This window comes from Pan paniscus, chromosome 18, assembly GCF_029289425.2.
Source record: "Pan paniscus chromosome 18, NHGRI_mPanPan1-v2.0_pri, whole genome shotgun sequence".
In the NCBI taxonomy this organism is placed as follows: Eukaryota; Metazoa; Chordata; class Mammalia; order Primates; family Hominidae; genus Pan; species Pan paniscus.
Window position 1 is genome coordinate 56,417,161 of NC_073267.2, and position 20,233 is coordinate 56,437,393.

The 20,233-nt window shown below is 43.4% G+C and overlaps 1 protein-coding gene across 1 annotated transcript; it reads right to left on the minus strand.

The window, feature by feature from the left end:
- Positions 1-237: 237 nt before the first annotated feature.
- On the minus strand, positions 238-19,179 carry DNAJA2 (DnaJ heat shock protein family (Hsp40) member A2). Its single transcript, XM_003819793.6, has 10 exons — positions 19,118-19,179; positions 17,333-17,669; positions 15,731-15,790; positions 15,187-15,410; positions 11,913-11,993; positions 11,342-11,475; positions 8,423-8,619; positions 3,088-3,232; positions 2,827-2,954; positions 238-1,073 (listed from the first exon to the last, which is right to left on the minus strand). The coding sequence occupies exons 1-10, from the start codon at positions 19,174-19,176 to the stop codon at positions 882-884; spliced, it is 1,557 nt and encodes a 518-aa protein (XP_003819841.2). The 5' UTR covers positions 19,177-19,179; the 3' UTR covers positions 238-881.
- Between the last annotated feature and the right edge of the window lie 1,054 nt (positions 19,180-20,233).

The following is a 20,233-nucleotide window of genomic DNA, read 5'->3' on the forward strand; positions in this document are numbered from 1 at the left end:
GTCAGGCTAGCCCAGTGCTTGGGAGTTACAGCACTCAAGACACCCTGGCCTCTACAGAGCATCACTGAAGCCACTGAAGACTGTCTCTACCAGCCTTTTGTCTTCCAAGACTATAAGATGGCACAGGCCTGAGATATAAGCTTCAGGCCAATGGGTTTTTATGGGCTGTTTAAGAACCAGTACTAAGGATACATTCTTTTATGTTTTTCCTTCTAAAAATGTGACACAAAAGAATAATTTACACCAACCGCTTTTTATTATCGAGTTTCAGAAACCTTTCACAAGATGGTAAAAAAAAAAAAAGAAAAGAAAAAAGAAAAAAAAACAAAACCAAAAACAAAAAAACTTTACAACCACAGCTAATGTAATTTTTTCCATTGTTCCCAGTCAGCTCCAAACCCATTGTGTGCAAAGCCCATTTTTTTCCATGCATCTAAATGATAGATACAGGCTATGAAATTCTTTATTCTATTTGTAGCAGCTTATGCAGGTGCAGCCAAACACAAAGCTTCAGGACAAATTGTACAAACTTTACAATGTGGGATTTAAATTTAAAATATGAAACATAAAAATCTACACAAAACTGATAAAAATCAAGCACAGATACCAGGATTGAAACTTATAATAATCCATGTGTGAAAGGGAGTCTTTTCCTTTCAAGTGCTTTATTCTGCTATGGAACAGTCGAAATGAAGATGTAAAGCTTTGTGGTTAGTTTAAATTATACACTCTGTAGATACTATACCAATTTTAAAAGTTATACATAGACCAACAGATGTCCCTCAGTTCATCTGGATTGATAAGACACTCCAGCTGGATTGCTGAGAACAAATCAGGCAAATGTGGAAAGAAAATCCACCTGTGCAATTTGTTTGCAGAGTTTACTGATGGGCACACTGCACTCCAGGTCCATGATGGCTGCTGCTTTCTTCATCAGAGCTATCATTATAGGCTTCACGCCTCTGACCACCTCCTGAGCCTCGAGTGCTATCAAATTCCTGAAGCTCTACCTCCTCTGTTTCTCCAATTATGTTAGGAACTTCCGGTCTAGATGGCAGAAGATCTTCTAGTTCCTTTATTAAAACAAACAAAAACCAGGTTGGTTGTAATATTTTCATCAACTTTCCTTTTGATACATAGAATCCAGTGTCTGTTTAAGAGTTTAAAAAGGGGCTGGGTGTGGTGGTTCATGCTTATAATCCCACCCAGCACTTTGGAAGGCTGAGGCGGGCGGATAATGAAGTCAGGAGATGAGACCAGCCTGGACAACATGGTGAAGCCTTGTCTCTACTAAAAATACAAAAAATTAGCCAGGCATGGTGGTGGGTCGGAAGGCTGAGGCAGGAGAATCGCTTGAACCCGGGAGGTGGAAGTTGCAGTAAGCTGAGATTGTGCCACTGCACTCCAGCCTGGGTGACAGAGCAAGACTCCATCTCAAAAAAAAAAAAGTTAAAAAAAGGAATGTGGACTGGACTTTGAACTCTAAGTAAAAGATCATAAACTCATCACTCACAGGCCAAATTCAGCAGACATCTTTTGTGCAACCCATCTATTGCTTTAAGAACCAAAAAAAAACGTCATTATCTGCCAATACTTAAACATTAGAAAGTTTCTACAGGAGACACACCTTCCTGCATCTGGCATGGACACCAGCTGACGAGAAAGGGGTAGTGGTCCTGCCCTCTGCAGATGAGGAATCTGTTCTCTCCAGGGAGTGCTACTCCTCACCACCACCCACACCAGGTCTACTTTACTCCTCTACAATTCCCTGCTTGGCCCCATCAACATTTACACCAGCAATACCCCATTTCCTAACAACTAGGAAAGCCTACCAATCACTCAAATATACTTTAAAATTGACAGTAACATGACTATTAAGAAACTTGAAGTCGGCTGGGTGCAGTGGCTCACGACTGCAATCCCAGAACTTCGGGAGGCAGGAGGACTGCTTGAGACCAGTCTGGACAACATAGCAAGACTCCATCTCTATAAAAAGTTTTAAAAAGCATTAGCCGGGTGTGGTGGTGCACACCCGTAGCAAGCCATGATCATGTCACTGCACGCCAGCCTGGGCAACAGAGCGAGACTCTCTTAAAAAGAAAGAAACTTGGCTGGGTGCAGTGGCTCACGCCTGTAATCCCAGCACTTTGGGAGGCCGAGGCAGGTGGATCACGAGGTCAGGAGATCGAGACCATCAATCTAACATGGCTAACATGGTGAAACCCTGTCTCTAACTAAAAATACAAAAACAAAATTAGCAGGGCGTGGTGGCGGGTGCCTGTAGTCCCAGCTACTTGGGAGGTTGAGGCAGGAGTATGGCATGAACCCAGGAGGTGGAGCTTGCAGTGAGCTGAGATCGTGCCACTGCACTCAAGCCTGGGTGACAGAGCAAGACTCCGTCTCAAAAAAAAACAAAAAAAACCCACAAACAAACAAACAAACAAACAACAACAAACTTACCAGGCATCGTGGCTCATGCCTGTAATCCCAGCTACTTGGGTGGCTAAGGCATGAGAATCACTTGAACCTGGGAGGCGGGGGGTACAAAGCCGAGACTGCACCACTGCACTCCAGCTTGGGTGACACAGTGAGACTGTGTCTCAAAAAATTTTTTTTTAATTAGCCAGGCATGGCAACACACACCTGTAGTCCCAGCTCCTTGGGGGCTGAGGTGAGAGGATCGCTTGAGCCCAGGAGGTCAAGGCTGCAGTGAGCCACGATCACACCACTGCACCCCAGCCTGGGTGACAGAGACCCTGTCTAAAAAACCAAAAACCAAACTCCAAACTTGGAAGTCAACTGTTGTTTAATTTAAAGAACACTTACAGAAAGCTTGTCTGGGTTGATCCAGTTGTTTTCAGGAAACTGCACATCAAACTTTATGTAAAGATCACCTTTTTCAAAGGGATTACGATACTGCGGCATCCCTTCACCTCGAACTACACGAACACATCCTATTATTTAAAAGGAAATGATTAATAATTTTACCCAAAAGAGGTGTTCAATTTTTTTAGAGTTATGCAGTATAAAAAAATTACAAATTGTAAAAATACTTGAAAACCAGAATCAGACAAAATCAAGATTTACCTGGTTCAATTACTTTGCCAGGGGGGTATTTCACCACAATCTGACGTCCATCAAGGTGCTTAAATGTGAACTGAAATCCACATAGAGCTTCAACAAGTCCTATTTTATATGTCATGTGCAAATCATTCCCATCTCTCTGAAATACCTATAAATAAAGCACAAAATAAATACATTTTCTTAAAAATTATGGAGGTACACCCTGCAGCATTATGTTCCTTGACTTAATTTCAAAACCTTATTTCTACCACTCACTGCAAATCCAAAGTGCCACTGTCCCTAGTGCCCTAAACCGCATTAGGAAAGCTAGCTATTCCCAAGTAGTATGTGAGAAACTTCCATACTCACATGGTGTATTGGAACTGGTAAACAATGGCATATATAAGAGCAACAGAACTGAGGCCCTCAAAACAGTGCCAGGTATATTCTGCAATTATTGCCCACTTTCAGACTCTGCCTCTGGTGAAAAAGGTACAGAATGCCCAGAGGGCTCCTATAGAACAGGCTCATCCTGGAGTGCTCCCCAAACATGATCGTAACAGGGAAGGGGGGAGAGTCCAAGATCAACATAAAACCCAACATCAACCAGTAACACCCAGCCAGCAAAGTCAAGTGGCTCAATTCCGTGCTTCACACACATACCAACAAGTCTCACATCTCACTAAAATGCAAAACTGGCTCATTCAATATTACACTATAAGCCTATGGACTAGGTAATGCAAAAGGTATTGAGAATAAGCACAAAGAATGTTTCTGAGCCTTCAATGTGTTGGAAAAATACATCCAACTTCACACGCCCAACCTGCAATTTTTGCTTGGACTTTACAATGGTCACTCTTCTTGTAAAGAACAATCCTGGCCGGTTCACTTATAGAAAATCTGGTAGACAGGTTCTTTTCCTATGTTACTCTCCTAAATTTACCCATTAAACAAAGTTAAACCATTACCTTAACCAATGATTCTCTAAGTGTGGTTCTGAACCAGCAGCTTCAGGAAACTTGTTAGGAACACATATTCTTGGGCCCCACTTCCATTCCTGCCAGAAACAAGGCAGGCAAGATCCAGCATCTGTAGTCCTAACAAGCCTCCAGGCAATTCTTGTGTGTGTGCTAAAGTTTGAGATCCAAGAAGGTATGTTATCTATGCACATATATTCAAGTGTTCCTCACAACGGGACCAATAGTTTCTTTAATGCAGGATTTTTCAACGCATTAAAAATGCTAAGTAGGCCAGGTGCAGTGGCTCACACCTGTAATCCCAGCACTTTGGGAGGCCAAGGCAGGCAGATCACAAGGTCAGGAGTTCAAGACCAGCCTGGCCAATATGGTGAAACCCCATCTCTACTAAAAATACAAAAATTAGCCAGGTGTGGTGGCACGCGCCTGTAGTCCCAGCTACTTAGGAGGCTGCGGCAGGAGAATCACTTGAACCTGGGAGGCGGAGGCTGCAGTGAACCAAGATCACGCCACTGCACTCCAGCCTGGGCGACACAGCGAGACTCCATCTCAATAAGAAAAAAATAAAAAAATTTTAAAAAGCTGAATATGGGGTCAGAGCTTTGGGAGGCCAGTTCAAAACAGCAACATAGGGAGACAAAAAATTAAAACATAAAATAGGCTAGTTGAGGCAGGACGATCCCTTGAGCCCAGGATTTGGAGCCTGCAGGGGCAGTCCCTCCTCATTAATGATCCAGCCACTGCACTCCAGCCTGGGTGACAGAAAGACATCCTGTCTCTTAAACATAATAATAATAAATTTAAAATAAATGCTAAGTATACTGTAAAATGCCAGTGTTCTAAGAACCATCGTACCAAATATCCTTTGTTAAAGTCATACTATTTTAGGATGCATGCAGTGGCTCATGCCTATAATCCCAGCACTTTGGGAGGCTGAGGCAGGTGGATCACCTGAGGTCCTGGTCAACATGGCGAAATTCTGTCTCTACTAAAAATACAAAAACTAGCTGGGTGTGGTGGCATGAGCCTGTAGTCCCAGCTACTTGGGAGGCTGAGGCAGGAGAATCACTTGAACCCGGGAGGTGGAGGCTGCAGTGAACAGAGATCGCGCCACTGCACTCCAGCCTGGGTGACAGAGTGAGACTCCATTTCAAAAAAAATAAAAATAAAAAGTGGGGCAGGGCACGGTGGCTCACACCTACAATCCTAGCACTTGGGAGGCCGAGGTAGGCAGATCACTTGAGGTCAGGAGTTTGAGACCAGCCTGGGCAACATGGTGAAACCCCATCTCTACTAAAAATACAATTGCGCCACTGCACTCCAGTCTGGGCGACAGGGCAAGACTGTCTCAAAAAAAAAAAAAAAAAAAGAAAAGGGAACAGGAAGAGATACACATCATGTTCTTGTACAGGAGAGTTCAACTGTAAGTGATTTCAATAAAAAATGATTATGATTATCAGGATGGTTGTTGCAGCGGAGGGGGGAAGCTAAACAATTTGATGTTAAAAGTTTAAACAGAACAAACAAGCAAGAATGCCAGAGAGTTTCTGAAAAACAAGATTAATGAGGAGGGACCACCAAGTACTAGACCAGAAAACACTTAAAAGTCATAATTTCTGAATAACAAAAGTACAGGTTATAGAGGCGTGACTAACATCACCAGGTTCTGTGGTTTGATGCTGTACAAGTGCACTATGGTAACCAGACCACTGAGACACACAAACAGGCATACTGACAAGTGACATGGCAAGATGATGACTATAGATGATACAGCACTCCCAAGAAGGAATGAGACAAACTTCCATTCTAACCTTTACCATCTTCTATTTTCTACTTCAGACAACTAGCTACATCTGCCTTCTGTTGAAAATTCCATGCCAATTCCACTGCTGCCAACAATTTTCAGAGATGAGTTACTTCCCAACACCTCCCCACAGGCCCCAAAAAAGCAGCTTATTCATAATCTCATTTGACTCTTTAATATCCAAAAAGTCCAGGGAAGCCAAAGCTAGTAAACGGGGCCCAGACCTTAAGTCCTTTGCCTCCAAATCCAATGATCTACTTTTAAAAACCCAATTTAATTATGCAGCAACATTAAAAACTAAACTTAGGGATAAAAAAGGTTTTACCATCAGTTTGACATGCCTCGAACCAAAAAAAAGACATCCTTCCTCTGCAAATAAGCATTCCTTCTTCACTTCCTATCATGCTGCTGCACTGCCAGACATCATTTGACAATGAACCCCAAACGACTCCAAGGATTCTATCAATGAAAATGCCCAGGCACTGTCTGTACCATTTTACAACACAGTCTAACCTCCAAGCAGAATTTCCAATTATTTGCTAGCTTTCTCCCTCATATTCCTGGTATGGTGGTGTGCACAGCAGCAAGACTGAATGAACAAGGAAGTAGCTAAAATGTTAACAAATAGCAAATCTTGTAAATATTTCATCCTACAAGACCCAAAGGCAGAATTCTAAAAACTACTCTTACTTTTTGACAACCGAGGAGACGTTTGCTATTTGTAGGGTTGGCAATTTCCACAAAAAGCCAAAATACATAATTTGTAGCTTTGCTGAGTCATGAAAGCTGACTAGCATGCCCTGATTGTCCAGGAGATCAAGTCTGACCTTGTGAGGGATTACAACCAAATTCCTAAAACCTGCATCTCAATATGGCTTTGTTGTTCTCTATTGGATTCTTAAAGTGATTTTTAAAATTTACTCTATTTGAAGAAATGACCACCACAGAAGGACGATCTCCTTCTTTATCAAATATAACCTTTAAATTATAAATGGATAAATAATCAGCTTGCCCACCTTTTTAGAATTAAAAAGAATAACCTTTCACTGAACATAATACAAATTTACCATTTCTCCGTGTTCACTGGGCTTATGCATAGGAGAAAATTTTAGGGCAAACTAAAAAGGTGGTTAACCTGTGATGTAATGATTTTCAGAGGAACACATGAGTAAATGTGATCAAGTACAAAGCTAGAGTCCTATCAAGTGCTTCTAACATTCAAGAATTTAGGTGATTACTGGAGAGGTTTTTCATGAATAGTTCCAGATATATTCTTTGAGTAGGGTCTACAGTATACAATATGGACATTAAAAATATACAAGTGCAATGTTAAAATCAAAATAACATACACTAGGCTGGGCACTGTGGCTCACACCTGTAATCCCAGCACTTCGGGAGGTCGAGACAGGAGGATCGCTTGAGCTCAGAAGTTCAAGACCAGCCTGGGCAATATGGCAAGACCCTGTCTCTACTAAAAATACAAAAAAAAAAAAAACCCCCAAAACCAAAAAACAAACAAAAAAATAGATGGGCATGATGGTGCACCAGTTGTCCCAGCTACTTGGGAGGCTGAGATGGGAGGATTGCTTCAGGGGCGAAGGTTGCAGTGATCCCAGATCACACCACTGTACTCCAGCCAGGGCGACAGAGCAAGACCATCTCAAAAACAAAAACCCCCCAAAACATACACTAGTGACCACATTCTTCAGAAGCTTCTAAAAAAATTTTTTTTTTTTTTTAAAATCCCAGAACCCTTTCAAGGATAGCTCACTTGGGTACCCAGTAAGTAAAAACCAAATCAACAGAGCAGCAGAGTTTCACAGTGAAAATACAGGCTGCCTTAGACCAACTGGTCCAACGCCCAGTGCCCTTATTTTCATAAACAAAGAAACTGAGACAGTAAGATTACCTATGGTTAAAGTGTTAGTCAATGACCAGGCCAGAGGAGAATCGCTTGAACCTGGGAGGTGGAGGCTACAGTGAGCCAAGATCGTGCCACTGCATTCCAGCCTGGGTAACAGAGCAACACTCTGTCACACACACACACAAAAGGCCAAGGCCAGGCGCAGTGGCTCCCGCTTTCAATCCCAGCACTTTGGGAGGCTGAGGCAGGCAGATCACCTGAGGTCGGGAGCTTGAGACCAGCCTGACCAACATGGAGAAAGCCTGTCTCTACTAAAAATAAAAATTAGCCAGGAGTGAAGAAGCATGCCTGTAGTCCCAACTACTCGGGAGGCTGAGGCAGGAGAATCACTTGAACCCGGGAGGCAGAGGTTGTAGTGAGCCGAGATCGCGCCATTGCACTCCAGCCTGGGCAACAAGAGTGAAACTCCAACTGAGGGCGGGGGGCGGAAAAAACCAAGCCAGGACTAAAACTGACTCTTACAGTGCTTCTAACTGCACCTGCCTTGTTAGTCTTTCTTACACAAGCCCATCTTAGGAACTCGCCATGATGCCCTTAACTTCACCAGTGTTCAGTGTTGCTCCAGGGACTCTAAACAGATCTAACCTATTTCTCACAAGCAAGAAGTACTTCTGAATAAAACAAAATACAAAAAACTAAAAAAAGGAAAATCACCTCATGTTCTTTCTCCTGTAGCAAAAGAACAATGTCTCCGGGTTCCACTCCTGGGGCCTGGTCTGCTTCCCCAGTGAATGTAATTCTCTGTCCATGTTTCATGCCTTTGTCTACGTGGACTTCAAGAATCTTGACTTCTTTAATCACCTTCTTCCCTTCACATTTTTTACAGCGGTCTTTTTCATTAATTACCTCTCCTGGAAAGAGAAGTCATTGAAACTTTCAGCAAGAGTACTATACTGTACTCTTAATACCCTTACTCTTTAAATATGCTTTCTGAACTTCTTTTAATCGCTACCTAAATTTTTATTCAAAGCAGCATTCTGAGGCTAAGCACAGTGGCTCAAGCCTGCAATCCCAGCATTTTGCGAGGTCAGGGTGGTAGGATCACTTGAGCTCAGGATCTGAGACCAGCCTAGCAACACAGTGAGACCCTTGCCTCTACTACAAATAAAAAAAGTTAGCCGACGTGGTAGTGCACACCTGTAATCCTGGCTACTGGGGAGGCTGAGGAGGGAGGACTGCTGGAGTTCGAGGCTGCAGTTAGTTATAATCATGCCACTGCACCCCAGTCTGGGTGACAGTGTGAGGCCATGTCTCAAAACAAAACAAAAAAAAAGCACTATTCTGAATAACAAAAACTTACATCTTACTACTGCAGACTGCCTGAAGGACTCAGCTTCCCACTATTTCAGCATGTAATGTATCCATACCATGTTTAGGGCAACACAGCTTTTCTCTTATAATTATGGTATTAAAAAGCAAAACCGTGATTATACACATTATAGTGTGAAAAAACTGCGTCACTTTCTAATGGCTAATTACCAGCACATTTGAAGGCTTAGAAAGATGTGTATAACTGATTATTTAGGGACTGTTTCTGTAACAGTACTTTTGCAAAGTATGTTCTGCAAAACACGTTCTTCAAAATGGTAATGGTGGCCGGGCATGGTGGCTCACACCTGTAATCCCAGCCCTTTGGGAGGCGAAGGCGGGAGGATCACCTGAGGTCAGGAGTTTGAGACCAGCCTGGCCAACATGGCAAAACCCCGTCTCCACTGAAAATACAAAAATCAGCCGGGCGTGGTGGCAGGCGCCTGTAATCCCAGCTACTCAAGAGGCTGAGGCAGCAGAATCACTTGAACCAGGGAGGCAGAGGATTCGGTGAGCTGAGATCACACAACTGCACTCTAGCCTGGGCAACAGAGCAAGACTCCATCTCACAAAAAAAAAAAAAAAAAAAAGAAAAAGAAAAAAAGAAAAATGTAATGGTACATGAGAAAGATTTCAGTTAACTTTGGTTTCTTGATAGTGGGAGTTAGCCATTATAATAAAATAAAAGCAGGCCAAGAGTGGTGGCTAACACCTGTAATCCCAGCACTTTGGGAGGCTGGGGCAGGAGAATTACTTGAACCCAGGAGTTCGAGACCAGCCTGGGCAACGTGGCAAAACCCCATCTCTACAAGAAATACAAAAATTAGCTGGGCGTGGTGGCAAGCACCTGTGGTCTCAGCTAATTGTGGGGCGAGGGGCTGAGGTGGAAGGATTGCTTCAGCGTGGGCGGTGGAGGCTGCGGTGAGCCAAGAGTGTGCCACTGCACTCCAGCCCAGGCGACAGCAAGACCCTATCTCCAAAAATAATAATAATTTTAAAAAATAAAGTAAAATGCCAAGACTCTCCAGGAAGGAAATATCATATGTAACTTCTCATAATTATCTCATCACTTCCAATAGCAATTTGGAAAAGGATGCTATTGAACTATACTGTCAAATATGGTAGCCACTATCAACCTGTAGCTACTTGTTTATGTTTAAATTAATTCAAATTTAAAACAGTTCCCCAGTCACACTAGCCACATGTGAAATATGCAGTAGTCACAGGTGATTAATGGCTACTGTACTGGACACTGCAGATACAGAACATTTCCATCATCACAGAAAAAAATTCTATTGGATAGCACTGCTCTAGAATGGCAGGGGTGGGAGGAGCTATGTGTTTTTATAATTAAAATTTTAATCAGAACACAGCCATATCCATGTGTCTGTGGCCATAAAAGCACTAAAAGGTCAGAGATGAGTAGTTGTGACAAAAACTATTTGGCCCACAAAGACTAAATTATTTACTTCTGTAAGGACAGCTTCAATCTCAAGATCAATTCTGAAAAGCTAACTAAAGGTTACAGTGAAATCTTCCACTTATCAGAATAACTAAACAATTACTTGTTTAGTTATTTATTATTTGATTATTTGTCCCTTTGTAGTTTAAAAGGTTCTATGTGATAAAGGAGATAGTCCTCCTATGGTGGTCATTCCTACAGAGAGAGTAAATAAAAGGTTATATTTGATAAAGAAGGAAATAGCAAAGGGACAAATAATCACCTTGCTCCTCTTTTCGGAATTAAAAAGAGTCACCTTTCACTAACACAATACAAATCTACTGTTTCTCTATGTTCACTGGGCTTAGGCATAATGGAGTAATTACTTTCACACTTTTATCTTTTCTTTATTTTTTGCAACAGGGTCTTGTTCTGTCACCCTGGCTGGAGTGCACTGGTATGATCACGGCTCACTGCTCCCTCGAACTCCTGGGCTCAAGCAATCCTCCCGCCTCAGCCTCCCACGCAGCTGGGACCACAGACATGCCCTGAGCCCCTCATTACATATTTTTCCACACTTTTTTTCCCTATAGTAATGAGGTCTCCCTATATTGCCCAAGCTGGCCTCAAACTCCTGGGCTCGAGCAATCCACCTCTGTCTCCCAAAGTGCTGGAATTATAGGAATGAGCTAACGCATCCGGCCTCCTTTTTCTTTAATAAGATGTATACAAATACCCTTTGAAATAAAAAATTGTAAACCTCTCCAATATCTGCATTCTCAATCCATTCCAACATAAAAGCAGAGAAGTACTGGCACACATACCTTCTCCATTACAATCAGAGCACACAGACTGCATCTGTTGTACCATCCCTGGAGCCAGCTGTCTGATCATGATGCGCACACCGCGACCTCGACAAGCACTACACTTTTGGACAGCTCCAGACTTTCCGCCTTGGCTAAAGCAAGCACAAGTTATGCATTAGGTTTTTGTCCACAAACCACTCCAATAAGCTATGACACACAGAAATTGTGCTTTTACCTTCATCTTCAACCCCAATAACTTGTATTTAAATTGACTTCCAGAAGTATCAGAAAACGTTCTGCTAAGATTTATTTATTTATTTATTAAGATGGAGTCTCGCTCTGTCACCCAGGCTGGAGTGCAGTGGCGCAATCTTGGTTCACTGCAACCTTCACCTCTCGGGTTCAAGCGATTCTCCTACCTCAGGTGATCCACCCGCCTCGGCCTCCCAAAGTGCTGGGATTTCAGGTGTGAGCCACTGCACCCAGCCATAAGTTTTAACTTATAACAATTTTTACGTGGTACAGACATTCAGTGTGATACTTAAAAGAACAGACAAAATGTACCCAATAAACCAGAGGACACACTTACCCACTGCATGCACTACAGAGCACATTCTTGCTAAGTTGTAGTTTGGTTGTCTTGCCATTATACAGATCTTCTAAAGATACTCTGGAAAGAAAAGAATCGGCTTCAATCAAATTTTGCCACATTTTCTCAAATACAAGATATAAGTAACAGCTGATACAACAAATTCGTTATCAACTTTTAAAACAGAATTCAAAAACACCTCATCATCTCACATTAAATCAATTAAACTGAGGCTTATTTTATGGCTCAAATTAACAGAAATATTTTATGACTACAGACAGTATATATATGATACCCAAAGCCAGAGCCTATAGCATCAGGCCAGCAATTTGCTGTGGTGGAATTTCTGATGAAGCTGATGACTTTGCAAACTCAAATATCACAACCTTCTGTTCTGAGGCATAAGCCCTCCACCTAACTCCTAATAAAAACCCTTCAGAAGAGGTACAATTATTATTCCCATTTTATGTGATAAAACTGAGGCACATAACAGTCAAGTAACTTGCCCAAGATCACATAGGTGTCTGGCTCCAGAGTCCCTGTTTCCTCCATGGACAATTTAGAAAGGCTACAAAGTTATATTTCGGCTTAAGGGAGTCACTTAGATGGCATATGTCTTAAAAAAAATAAAAGTGGCCCTACCTATAGTATGACAGAAAGGAGGGATAGAATAGTTTTTCATGCCAGGTACAGTGGCTCATGCCTATAATCCCAGCACTTCGGGAGACTGAGGAGGGAGGATTGCTTGAGCCCAGAGTTCAAGACCAGCCTGAGCAACTTAGAGAGACCTCATCTTTACCAAAAAATAAAAAATAATTAGCCAGGTGTAGTGGCCATGTCTGAAGTCCCAGCTACCCAGGAGGCTGAGGCAGGGGAATTGCTTAAGCCCTGGAGATTGAGGCTGCAGTGAGCTGAGATAGTACCACTGCACTCCAGCCTGGGGGACAGAGTGAGACAAGTACTTATGTGTGGAGTTTTCTACTTGTGGCATCATGATGGTGCTCAAAAAGTTTCATATTTTGGAGCATTTCAGATTTCAGATTAGGAATGGTCATCCCGTAATGATCTGCTTTAAAATCCTGGGAGTTAGAGGAACAAAAAAATAGTTTAAAGTATTTTACAAAGCACCTATACTATTTTGTGATATTCAAACTTTCTTAAAATTGTTATTCTCAGAAACTTAAAACTGTTGTAGGCAGGATAAGAATACCACACGTATGGACAGAACATTACCAACAACACTGTCAAATAATGACCTATCAACAGCTGAGCTTTAGATCAAAACGCTTGTTGCATCTTGTATACTCTGCATAACAAATCATTTAAAGAAAATCGGCTTTCTTCCCCTACATATTAAATTACAATTGGTATGCACAACCAGTATCCTAAGCCAGAAAAAAATACACATCTCAACAAAGAAGGCCAAGGAAGGAAAAATGCAGGTAATGGTTTGGCAAGGCTGGCACTCTCCACTAGTGGGGCCTAAACTGGCACAATCCCTCTGCAAGGCAATTTAGTTGTATGTATCAGCCTCAAAACACTCATGCCTGCCTGGGAATCTCTGCCAAGGAGAAACAAAGCTCTACATAAAGATACTCATAGCAGCAGTATCTATTACAGAGAAAAAACCTGGGAATACCCTATATAAAAGGTAAATAAATCATAGAATGCAGTATTATAAACATAGTATTTGTAATAACAGGAAAACCTGAAATGTTAAAACAGCAGAAAACTTTCACTATATAGCATAACTTTTTTTTAAACATGAAGAACTATAAAGTACAGACAGCACTCTTTTGACCCTATTTTCTTTTTAGACCATTTCTAAATTAAAGAAAAATATAAACGAATTAACCTGCACTGCACAAATATTACCATTGGAATGGTATCCAAATGTTAATTTCTGAGGGTAAATTCTTTTAAAAAACAAATTTAAGGATTCAATGAGACTCAAGTTAACAGATAACATGACTTCCTCTAATTTACTCAAGTGTATAAACTAGGATATTATGAAATATTTTAAATAAGTACCTGAACTTCGGCCACTGACATTTGCTAATAAAATCATTTATTAGTCCATGAAAAAAAGAATGGGAAAAAAGACCTCCCAGATTTTGCAAAGTGAAACAGCTATTTTCATACTGGAGAGGGCTTGTGGATTCACAGTCTAAGACCAAGGTCAGGCACCATTCATGTGTTGGCAGGTTAAGGTCAGGCTGGAAGCCAGCAAGCTCCATGGAAACCAACTTGAGGATCAAGTAATGAGTGACTCTAACATGTACACAAAGTAGGCAGACAGTCACTCATTTTTAGTTTTTAAATAAAAGGTAACTTGGAAGATTCATATACTTCAAAGAAAATAGGCTGGGCGCAGTGGCTTATGCCTGTAATCCCAGCACTTTGGGAGGATGAGGCAGGAAGATCACTTGAGTTCAAGACCAGCTTGGCCAACATGGCGAAACCCTGTCTCTACTAAAAAATACAAAAATTAGCCGGGCATGGTGGCGGGTGCCTGTAATCCCAGCTACTTGGGAGGCTGAGGCAGGAGAATGTCTTGAACCTGAGAGGAGGCGGATGCAGTGAGCCTAGATGGTGCCACTGCACTCCAACCCGGGCGACAGAGTGAGACTCCATTTCAAAAATAAATAAATAAATAAATAAAAAGGTCGGGCACAGTGGCTCACGCCTATAATCCCAGCACTTTGGGAGGCCGAGGCAGGCAGATCACCTGAGGTTGGGAGTTCGAGACCAGCATGACCAACATGGAGAAACCCCATCTCTTCTAAAAATACAAAATTAGCCGGGCGTGGTGGCATATGCCTGTAATCCCAGCTACTCGGGAGGCTGAGGCAGGAGAATCGCTTGAACCCAGGAGGCAGAGGTTGTAGTGAGCTGAGATTGTGCCACTGCACTCCAGCCTGGACAACAAGAGCGAAACTCGGTCTCAAAAAAAAAAAAAAAAAAAAAAAAGAGAGAGAGAGAGAAAATGATCTTCACAGTTGAAATTTTAAGTCCTATAATAACAAGCTGCCTCAGAACCATGTAAAATCACCTTCCTCTCATTAAAAAATATCGACTGTCCTTTTAAGAGCTACAGCGAAATAGAAACGTTCAGATAATCAAATTCAATTTAGTCACCAAAAGAAGACAAGGCAAATGGAAGTTTTTCTAATGAAGGACAGAACATTCTATGAGTTTTTTTTCATCTACTGAGTCATTATCCCACTTGACAAAAAGTACTTAATTTTTTAAAACAACAAAACAAGATATTCACTTGAGTGGATGCATCATGTCCTCTCCTCTTCTTCTGCCATTTCGACTTCTACTCTGATTGCCCATGAAGCCGAACAATCCCCCACCAAAAATGTGAGAGAAAATATCATCCATGCCACCACCTCCGCCGCTGCCTTCCCGAAGACCTTGCTCTCCGTATCTGTCATATAACTCACGCTTCTCAGGATTTGATAGTACTTCATATGCAAAACTTATTTCTTTAAACTATAAAGAAAAGGTAAAAATAAAAATAATTGCATTTTCAAGTAGAAGAGTGGGGAGAAGCTACAGGAATCCAGAATCCATTTAATTCTAAAAAAAAAAAAGGGACAAGTTACCTTTGACTTGATTCTGGTTCTATTTACCACCCACCACTCCTCAGAATGGTAGTACTCTTATTCTAAAACTAAAATACTCTTGACATTATGAAAATGTGGCTGTGTGGGCATAGCTGGATTTTTTTCCTGCAACATTCCTTTTTTTCAAGGAGGGCAATTTAAGTTAAAGCTAAAACCCCCGGAATAAAAAAGGTGCAAATAACTTACTTTGTCTCCTGCATTTGGATTCTTATCAGGATGATATTCCTTGGCTAACTTTCTGTATGCCTTTGAAAATGGATAAAAACAAAAAAGGTTATAACTAAACACCAGTTTAAAGTTTTGTAATAACTTAATATCCACTTTTCTGAGAAGTAATGTTCTAGAGTTATAACCTTTCAAAAATATTTTCTATTCGTAGGGATTCTTTGGCACTTTCTCGCGATACTGTTTACTAATGTAATATAACCAAGTAGACAGCAGCTATACTTGAAAACAGGTTACAGTGACGTGAAAACCAGATAAAACAATGAAGCAATGCCACAGGGAAAAACAAAACGTTCAAACATTATCCATATTTCCCCTATTGTCAAGTGTCTTTGATGGCCAAGTAACCAGACCAAGACGACCCTAATAAATTCGAGATAAATGACTGTTAAGCTTTGCGGACTGCAAAACATTACTATAAATCAAGCTAAAGTCACAATTCCTGCTCCCGATGGCTCATGCCTCCCTTCTAACTGTAACATCATGAAAAAGTAAAGGTGATCCTAGTTAGCGTCTTTTGGTGTTTTATTTGCACGTGGTGGTTAACTGGGGTCGTGGTGGCAACTTCGGTGGTAGAGAAGTTGCACACACTCTCAACGAGGTGTTTGGGTCCTAAAGCACTTAAATCTTCATTCACGGAGGCTCGTGAATTATATAATACAGACTAGCATTTCCGGTAAGGTAACAGGAAGTCCACTGTACTCTTCTCACTGCCTAAGGAGCATTCTCATTTTTCTCGGCTTACAATTCTGGATGCTCTTAGCCTGGTGAGGATGCTGTGGGGCTTAAATGCCTCGTGTGCTTTGAAATCCTGAGATGAAAGATATCGCAGCATTGCAAACAGCAATAATAAGGCCTTCTATTTATGTTTACTGTACACTCAGGCGTTTGGCTGGGACCACGGCTTATTCCTAAGCAGGTACAGGACATTAGCATTACCTGCCCAAAGAACAATGCATCCAAACACAGACCCAGCTACCTCCGGGTCAATGGGCGAGGGAGGAAGAGAGGGAGGAGCTCCCGCAGCCGGCGGCCGCGGAACCCAGGAAACAACCCCATCCGCCCGAGGCGCTCTGTGGGGGCGGCCTCGACCTCCCCGCAGTTCCTCCCCGCGGAGCACCAGACCCGGGGCCGACGGCCGCGGGGCGGACAGCTTCTCTCCCGGGGCCGGGATGCGCTGAGCACCTCGGTCCAACCTGTTTTTCCAGGGTGGTGACCTCGACGCGGAGGACCGGGCGAGCTGCTGCCTCCCGGGGGATACCAGCCCCCGGAGCTCGCCCAAGGAGGGAGGAAAGAAGGGCTCCCATCGTGTTTGCGCAGGAGTGAGTTTTATTTGCTGCATCTGCGGGCGGGCGGGGCCGGCGGCCCCAAGGTCAGCCGAGGCCGGAGTGCGCGGCTCGCGGCGAGGCCGGTCCCGCCGCCGCCGCCGCCGACTCCCAGCCCGGGCCAGTCACGGCCGGCGCCGGCTCGCGGGCAGCCCAGTAGCGCGGCCTGGCTGAAGAAGACATCCCTGGCCGCGCAGGCCCCGCACCCCTCACACCCGCCCGGCCCGCTCCCGGATACCTTCTTCAGCTCGTTCTCGCTGGCGCCGGGCGGGACGCCCAGGATGTCGTACAGCTTCGTGTCAGCCACGTTAGCCATGGCGGCCGGCCGGGCAGTGCTCGGGGAGAAGGTGGCGAAGCAGACAGAGCGGAGTCGGGCCCACAAGCGGCGGCGGCGGCGGCACAGGCCGAGGGAGACAGCGAGGGGGAAGCGGGGGCGGGGCTGAACTTTGACCCAGCGCACGGTGCGCCGTGACGTCGCTGTGCGGAGCCCGCCCCCGAGCGCCCGAGGCGCGGCCACTGGGGTCGAAGAATTGAAGAGTGGGCCGGGTGCTCTGTTTTCCTCCAGGTCCGGGCGGCTGGGTAGGGCCAACGTAGGAAATGAACTCTGCACGGCGCACCCCAGGAATTCAGCTTCCTCTCAAAAGCCATGGTTGCGAGGTCGCGTGTTTAACCTCGCACTGGCTGCTGAGGGAATTAACAGGCCTGCGCAGCAGCTTCGTTAGCTTCGAAAGAAAATGGGCCCCGGCTCCCGCAGGAGGCCCGCCTGGCGCGCAGAGGTCGTTATTAGAATCCGGGACGTCGGTGGACCCTCTGGGTCTGGCTCCCTCGGTGCTTACGATGAAAAAAACTGGGGGGCGTGTGTGGGTGTATGTTGTGTTTTATATTATGAGAATTCTGAAACATTCAGCAAAAGCAGTATATTACTCCCCATAGTGCAGTTAGCTACATTTTACCTGTTTCATTCGCTTCACCATACATTTCTAGTGTTTTAAGGGAAACCGTTTCATTCATAAATACCCTAAGTGTATATATTTAATATCTAAGAGACAACTTTTAAAGGCATAACGATGTAATCTCATCTAATGAAATTAACAATTCCTTAATCTAATTCCCAGTCCATATTTAGGTTTTTCAGATGATCTCATGTCCTTTTACAATTGGTTTGTGGCATCCGGGTCCAAACCAAGGTCCACATGTTGCATCTGGACCACGTGTCTCTTACTTGATAGCTTTAAAATTAGCTAACACCAGAGGTTTAGATGGTGTAAGGCAAGTCTGGCCACCAGGTGACTTGATTTACATTCCTTTTAGTTTCGCTCAGAAAGTATGCTGTGCATCTACCAAGTGCTATGATGTACAGAGGCCTGGTCCGGGGAGAGGAGTGTTACAAAAGTGCCTGCCTTCAACCCATTTACGGTTTATGGAGACAGAAAAGTAAAGTTTTCTGATCCCTTGGAACCTGAACTGATAGCAAAGACTTCAGCATAAGCATCTCACTCAGGATAATGTTTCTTCCTTGGCGTTCCCTTTGACCTACTTGTGGAGGGCCTGAATGCCATGACAAGGACTCTGAAATTTAGCTTGAAAACCCTAAGAGTAATCAGTGATAAGTCATTAATAGTCCTTAAGCCCTTTTCCTCAAATCCCATCTGCAATCCTGCTCCCTCTGTGAAGTCTTACTTTACTGGACACTGGTGAACACTGCTATCTCATTCGAGTTCCCACCACCCTTCATTTGTACCTTTTGTGGTAGAAAAAATGTGGTAGGATCTCGAACTCTTTTTTTTTTTTTCTTGAAACAGCGTCTCCTTCTGTCGCTCAGGCTGGAGTGCAGTGGCGCCATCTCAGCTCACTGCAACCTCCACCTGGCTTCAAGTGATTCTCCCACCTCAGCCTCTCGAGTAGCTGGGATTACAGGCGCCCACCACCATGCCCGGCTAATTTTTGTATTTTTAGTAGAGGTGGAGCTTCACCATGTTGACCAGGCTGGTCTCGAACTCCTGATCTCAAATCATCCACCCACCTTGGCCTCCCAAAGTGCTGGGATTGCAGGCCTGAGCCACTGCCACTGCCAACCGCCATTGCCGTGTAAATGCTGACGTCATCCTCATGCACGGCTGTAAAATCCAATTCTCTACTTTTCACATTTTGAGATGTTCATAAGAGACGGTGTAAAGTTATGGCGAGGTTAGACTGTGTGGGTTGGTAGTCTGACTCTGCCATTTAGGAACAATGTGACCTTCAGCAAGTTACTTAACTTTTCTGAGGTTGTTTCCTCAGGTGTAAGATGGAGCTTGTTATTTTTTATATCATTGGTTTAAAAGAGTTATACATTTCTATTACTTAGGGCTGGGCGCAGTGGCCTGTAATCCCAGAACTTTGGGAGGCTGAGGCGGGAGTCCTAATCACTTGAGGTCAGGAGTTCGAGACCAGCCTGGTCAACATGGCAAGACCCCGTCTCTATTAAAAACACAAAAATTAGCTGGGGGTGGTTGCGCACGCCTGTAGTCCCAGCTACTCGGGAGGCGGAGGTGGGAGAATCCCTTGAGCCCAGGAGGTGGGGGTTGCAGTGAGCCAAGATCACACCACTGCACTCCAGCCTGGGTGACAGAGTGAGACCCTGTCTCAAAATAATAATAAATAATTAAAATTTTAAAAATTACTTAGAAGCTAAAAGAAATTAAGTATTAACTATTGTTTTTGGCCCATATGCTTACGTTGTCTTTACTCATTTAAATTTCTGGCTTTTCTACTGGGATTCCCTGACTTCCTCCATTACCTATGGGGAATGCCCCTCCGTCCCTTTTCATGACCTCATCTTCCCAGATCTCCTTGCTTGTCAGTTATCATTTTCTCTCGTCTCATTTCTCTGTTAGTTCCTGCTCCACCTAAGAATATGAACTGAAAATCTGTCTTTATTGCAACCTTCATATTAATTTATCTTATTTCTTTCATATTGTTTTATCTTATTTTCCTTCTGCCCATGAACAGTTTAAAAGGGCTGGAGTTTCCTATTTGTTTCAGTTTTACTCAGTTTTTTTTTTTTTGCAAGAGGAAAAAATTCTCTCTTGATGCCATTTTAGCTTCTGATATTGTAATGAAGAGTAGCTGGGTAAATTCCCTCTTTTGTTCTTGTTAT

What these genes read in the sequence shown, in the direction of transcription:
- DNAJA2 (XM_003819793.6), bottom strand. Translation starts at nt 19,176, where the DNA reads ATGGCGGTTGGCAGTGGCAGTGGCTCAGGCCTGCAATCCCAGCACTTT. An exon ending in TGGCAAAGTAATTGAACCAG is followed by an intron (nt 2,955 to 3,087) that starts GTAAATCTTGAT and finishes TTTAAATAATAG; the next exon opens with GATGTGTTCGTGTAGTTCGA. An exon ending in TCAACCCAGACAAGCTTTCT is followed by an intron (nt 1,074 to 2,826) that starts GTAAGTGTTCTT and finishes GTTTTAATAAAG; the next exon opens with GAACTAGAAGATCTTCTGCC.